Source organism: Manis pentadactyla, chromosome 19, assembly GCF_030020395.1.
Source record: "Manis pentadactyla isolate mManPen7 chromosome 19, mManPen7.hap1, whole genome shotgun sequence".
NCBI classification, from domain to species: domain Eukaryota; kingdom Metazoa; phylum Chordata; class Mammalia; order Pholidota; family Manidae; genus Manis; species Manis pentadactyla.
In genome coordinates this window covers 3617906-3624448 of record NC_080037.1, presented here as the reverse complement: position 1 = coordinate 3624448, position 6543 = coordinate 3617906, and the positions used below count along the sequence as shown (strand labels likewise).

Genomic DNA, 6543 nt, shown 5'->3' with positions numbered 1-6543 from the left:
TCTCCTCCTTCACAGAGGCGCGTGGCAGGAACCCCGGGCCAGGGAGACTGAAAGGAGGGTCCCGAGGCCATCGCCGAGAACTCCAAGCTGCCAGGGAGGAGGACGGCGCTTGCGCAGGAATCCGCAGGCCGCACCGGGCGCAAAGGGGCTGCTCGAGACCCTCGTTTCTTATTTCCCATGAGCTCCTACTTCCCTTTCCTCTCGTGCTTTCCTAGTCCTGTATTAGGACAACTCTGTATTCTGAGCATATGAAGCAACTATGAGAAAACTCTACAATAAAAACTTTCATTTTAGCCCCTCCTGACCAATGTTTACTCTTTAGTTCAGATTACCAATATCACGTATCTAGAAATATAGCAAAACAAAACTTCTCTCCTTGTAGATGAAATAGCTAAAATTTTGGCCTCTTTATTAATCTCAGGTAGTACATCTGGCTTGAAAAAAACAAGTAATTCCAATTGGGAGTCACACAAACTAAATTTTTCTTCCAGATCTCTAAATGCTCCTAAGAGCCACGTCCAGGATACAAGGCGCACAGCACAGACTTGGGGGTCAGTCACACAGGAAATACTCATGGAATAAAAACAAGAAAGGTGCTATTTGTTTCTCATTATACATTTCAACTGAACTTACCTAATCAACACACATATTAAAAAAAATTAATGGGTGACTGAAAGTACAATCATGTTTGTTGGGTGCCATTCTCATTCAAATCATATCCAAAAAGTGTAAAAATAACTCAAAACGAGGAAGTGGCCCATGTGTAAGGCCACCCACAGCTCTTGCTATAAAACAGGTGCCAGTCTGATCTGAAAGTCTAAAAAGAATGACAGGAATCTGAGGGTTCTTTTGGATTCAAGAGAACTTTCCAGATGGAGGTGGAGGGCCAAGAAAGCCACCTGCCTGCTTGGTGGCAGCTCGTGATGGGGCAAGGCCAAGAATCTTCTGGATGTTCTGTGAAGGAAACAGAGTAAGAATTGGGTTTTAATATGAGATACAGGGAAGACTGTTTTATATAGATCTCAAACAGAAGCCAGACAAACTAAAAGGATTAGTTTATTTATTTGCTTTTTAGTTAAAGTATCATTGATATACAATCTTATGTTGGTTTAAAACATGCAACACAGTGGTTCAACAGCTGCCCATATTAAATCCTCACCCCCTCTAGTGCGATTACTATCTATCAACATAGGATGGTACAGAATTATTAACTGTTTTCTCTGTGCTGTGCTACCTTCCCCTTGGCCAACTTTTATTGTGACTGTGAATTACTGTGCCCCTTTATCCCCTTCCCCCTCCCTCTCTCCTCCCTAACTCCTCCCCCATGGTAACCACCAGTCACTGCTCAGTGTCTATATGAGTCTACTGCTAAATTGTTCCTTCTGTTTTGCTTTGTTTTTATATTCCACAAATAAGTGAAATCATTTGGTATTTGTGTTTCTCCACCTGGCTTATTTCACTGAGCACAAACCCTCTAGACCCATCCATGTTGTTGCAAATGGGAGGATTTTTCTTTTCATGGCTGAATAATATTCCATTGCATACATGTACATCTTAATCCATTCATCTACTAATGGAACACTTATGTTGCTTCCATATCTTGGCTATTGCAAACTGCGATGATAAATATAGGGGTATATATGTGTTTTTGAATCAGGGACCTTGTTTTCTTCAGGTAAATTCCTGGGAGTGGAATTCCTGGGTCAAATGGTATTTCTATTTTTAGTTTTTCTGCAGAACCTCCATATTGCTTTCCACATGTTTGCACCAATTTACATTCCCACCAGCAGGGTAGGAGGGTTCCCCTTTCCACATCCTCACCAGCGTTTGTTTCTTGTCTTTTGGATGTTGGTCATCCTAACTGCTGTGTGATATCTCACTGTGGTTTTAATTTGCATTTCCCTGATGATTAGTGATGTGGAGCATCTTCTCATGTGCCTGTTGGTCATTTGGATTTCTTCTTTGGAGAAGTGTGTCTGTTCAGATCCTATGCCCCCTTTTTAATCGGATTATTTGTTTTTTGGGTGTTGAGACGTATGAGTTCTTTATATATTTTGGATGTTAACTCCTTACCAGATGAGTCATTTATGAATATATTCTCCCATACTGTAGGATGCCCTTTTGTTCTGCTGATGGTGTCCTTTGCTGTACACAAGCTTTTTAGTTTGATACTGTCCCACTTGTTCACTTTTTATTTTGTTTCCCTTTCTGGAGGAGATGTGTCGAGGAAATAGTTGCTTATACTTATATTCAAGAGACTTTTGCCTATGCTTCCTTGTAAGAGTTTTATGGTTTCATGACTTACATTCAGGTCTTTGATCCACTTCAAGTTTACTTTTATGTAAGGAGTTAGACAATAATCCAGTTTCATTCTCTTACATGTAGCTGTCCAGTTTTCCCAACACCAGTTGTTGAAAAGGCTGTCTTTTCCCCATTGTATATTCATGACTCCTTTATTGTATATTAATTGATCATAACATGCATGGGTTTATATCTGGGCTCTCTATTCTATTCCACTGATCTATGGGTCAGTTCTTGTGCCAGTACCAAATTGTTTTGATTACTGTCGCTTTATAGTAGAGCCTGATGTCAGGGAGCATAATTCCTGCATAAAAGGATTAGTTTATGACCTGAAATCAGATTTTTGCTACTGTATTCTTTAAAGGCCCACAACATCATGACATTATGGGATACAGATCCTAGGAAAAGCCCTCTTACCTGATGAGACCTTGGTCTACTAACCAAAGAAGCTGATCTTTTTCAAGAGGAGAATCATAATAAGAGGTTATGTTTTATTTTAACACAAAGCCTGGAAGTAGTGCACTCAGTAGCTATGTCTTGTAGCAGGGCCTTCTGTTCGAGTATGGGTCTTCTGGCTGGCTTTAGTCATTACTGCACAATCTGAAGCTGAAACTGAAATACTCAGTTCTAATTTCTTAAAAGGATGATGGAACTTAGAAAGCATTCTGAGTCCAGAATCTGCCAGGATGTTTAGCACCTCCCTTTATCTTTTTCAATTGTCTCAGTTATATTTCATCAGTTAACATGGCAGTAAATCAAATTATGTAAATACAACAGCAAGTAACACCATCATGAAGTTTTGGAATAAAGACAATTGGCTCTTGGAAGGCAATGCCTCAACTGGTGGGAGCCACAGGTATAGGAGAACTAAGGAGCAATCATGAGTGGACAGGGTAACGTGGGGGTTAATCGGTGTGCTTTAAAGAGGGAAGGGAGACAGCTTCTGAATGTGGAGGGTAAGTAAAGGTCAGTTAATATCTTGTACAGCATTTAAGCATCATCTAATTATTCTTACTCAAGCCTTTCACTTTGTATTTGAGGAATTCTAATTAAAGCTTGGAAAAGTAAGATGGCTTGTACACACAAAGTTAAAGAGCAGAGTTAGAATTAAAACGCATTTGTTTTCATTCTTCATCCAGTGGGTTCTCTTACATAGTACCTCCTAAGTTAAAGTTTTGGTCTTCAGAGCAAACTTGATGCCGAGGTAGGCAGGTCAGCATGTCTGCGTTCATTCACTCAGTAGGGACTGGGGGCCTGCTGTACACAGGCACTAGGAGAAGACCCCCATGTGGGCTTCTGTGAAGTACACGTGTCCCTCCCCCAAACCCCCCCCATTAATTTGATACTGTTACGGGTGTCAGTGTTCATATTTATGAGGTAACACACTGTCAGAATACAACAGAATATTTAGATAGGAAGACACCACTTTCAGGACTCATTTATATTTACCATACAATACTTTATCTATTTACCCACTCACTCACAATACTATAGCTCATGCTTTATTTTAAAAGGAAATCTGAAAACAGGATGAAAAATCAGTCACTAGGAGGTCAGGCTACTTCTCCCTAGTCCCAGATTTTCAATAAAACCAGCCCCTGCATGCCTGCCTCTAAAAATCCACTGCACAAAGCAGTAAGACGACCAAGTGATACAATTCACTAATTCCCTATTTCTCTTAATCAGTAATCTTTCCATTTGCATGGAGTATCTTTTTCCATCCCTTTAGTTTCTGTCTGTCTGTTTTTAGGTCTGGAGCGAGTCTCCTGCAGGCAGCATACAGATGGATCCTAGCTTTTAATCCATCCAGTCGCCCTATGGCTTTTGGTTGGAGCATTCAGTCCATTTACACTTAAGATAATTATTGGTAGGTAAGTACTTATTGACTGTATGCAATTTTATCCTTTAGTGAAATTCTAAAAATCTGTTTAAATTCCTATAGTCTCACAATTAACAGTCTTATGACAGTTTTTCTTAGATAAAAGATTCCCTGTTTCCTGTCTGTGAACTCTCTTCCTCTGAAACATGTAGGAACTAACTGATGGTCTTAAGATGCCAAGGACGTAAGTAAGAGACTAAAGGTCACTATTCTCTCTACAGCAGTGATAACACCCTACACACCTATGCACTTTAAAGTTTACAGATACTTCTAAGAACTAGATATCAATCCTTAGTTATCCTTGCTTCTGAGATGAGAAAGCTGAGGCAGAGAGGCTACAAAGCAAGATGGGAACTGAGATGCAGGCACAGTTTTCCTTTAATAAATCGCATCTATGAGATCTTTATTTTAGGAATAAAAAAATCTTGTAGCAGGGCTGACATAAAAAATTTCAGTTATGGGAACTCCGTACTATAGCAAAGACGTATGTCATATTTTGTACCCAAAGAATGTACAAAACCAAGAGTGAATCCTAATGTAAATTATGGACTTTAGGTCATAATGAAGTGTCACTGTAGGTTTGCTGATTTTAACAAATGTACTGCTTTGGTACAGGGTATTGACAGTGGAGGAGGCTGTGTATGTGTGGTGCAGGGTGATATGGGAAATCTCTACCTTCCATTCAACTTTGCTGTGAACCTAAATCGCTTTTAAAAATAGTCTATAAAAAATGCATATGAAGGTTGTAAGAATATATAGGAAAATAAAAGTTGTGTTAATAATAATTGTATACCTGTGGGTAAAATGGCAATACTTCCAGATACGCCTACCTTTAGTGTATCTGCATATCAATAGATGTTTCCAAGGGGTGGAGAGCATTAGTCAATTTATGTATCAAAGGGTGATTACAAGGGCATGCAGGGTTTATCTGGACGGAGGGTTTATCTGGGCTGGAGAGGTTGGGTGGAGCTCTCTTCTGCTGCAGCCTGGTCTAGAGAGAGACGGGACAACTGCTTGTAAGAAATAAAAGGATTTCTTAACTTTTTTCTCCCTTTTACTGTTTTTGGTTTTAGAGGTATTTTGCCCCAGGATTTCCCCCCTGGAATTACAATGCCCTTTTCTTATTCCTTGCTTCCAACTTTTTGAACTATTGCTAAACCAGGTAATTCAAGACAAAAACAAGTATTTTTCTGGGTGTTATCAAAGTGCTAGACATTGTCCTAAACACTTCAATTATGTTCTCACTTAATCCTAACAACTCAGTGAAGCAGGCTCACTATTATCCTTACAAGCCTGTGAGGACAAGGAGAGCCCGCCGTCAGGGTGCACTTCGATAAACACTCTCTGAGCATCACACTGCGGAGCAGCTCCTTCTGTACGTATCATCTCCTCTATCTTTCCACAGTCTCATCCATTAAACTTGATCTTACTGCTTTTTTACAGTCTCTCAGTTCTCCAATTTTTCAGGCTCCCTTGATCAGCAAGACCTAGTTTAGAAACATGCATTTTTCTAAAAGACAGGAGTTTTAACATATTATTAAGATATGGAAGAACACTTAACACAAATGCAAAATACAATAAGATGTGGTAAGGTTTTGGAAAAATATAAGACAATTATTTTGAATTTCTGTCCAGTCCTGTGTAATAGGGTAGCGAGTGAAACGTGTATGTCAGAAGGGAAAAACAAAGGAAAAACATTTTCCTGTAATCATGCCTTCCATTGGCAGGAAACCCATTGGCAAAATACCACTACAGGATTTGCGTTCCTTCCTCTTTGCAAAGGGTAAGAACCGGTGATCAAGAAAAGGAAGTTGTTGGTTGCTAACTGGATTATTTTGGGAAGATCCAGGTCACTGGCAATAAATACATTCTGCTAAATTTTACTTCTTAGACATTTATCTAAAACAAGTCAGCCATGGCAAGACTCAGTTCACTCTTTGTTATTCTCTGGTAACCATCTGTGATGCAATGACTTATAAGAGACACTTTGGTCATTCTAATGACCAAATATGTATTTCCCAGGTATATTTGGTTTTCATCCACAGTTTCTGAAAACACTGAAGAGTCTTAAAGGTAAAATGGGTGTTTTGTCATGTTAATGAGAGACCTGAACCCCGACCCAAGGGCAGGAGCTGGAGGGAGGTTGGATCAGCCAATGGCCAATCATTTAGTCAATCATGACTCTGCAATGAAGCCCTCACAAAACACCCCAGAGAAGAGCTCTGCTCTCTCTGCCTTTGCGGGCGGTGCTCGGTTGGATCCTGCTTCTTGGTTGGGGAGAGCTTCTATGTCTGGGGAGCCAGAACGCCTCCTGTGCCACAGAGCCAGGCCCCAGGCTCCACAAGGACAGAAGCTCCTTTACC

At 40.2% G+C, this 6543-nt stretch overlaps 1 protein-coding gene across 1 annotated transcript in view; it reads right to left on the bottom strand.

The window, feature by feature from the left end:
* Nucleotides 1–376: 376 nt before the first annotated feature.
* TMCO1 (transmembrane and coiled-coil domains 1) overlaps nucleotides 377–6543 on the bottom strand; it is a 38692-nt gene continuing 32525 nt past the window's right edge. Inside the window, exon 7 of the mRNA XM_036922892.2 lies at nucleotides 377–954. Within this exon, the coding sequence (XP_036778787.1) occupies nucleotides 856–954 (99 nt within the window). The 3' untranslated portion in view covers nucleotides 377–855. The remainder of the gene's footprint in view (nucleotides 955–6543) is intronic.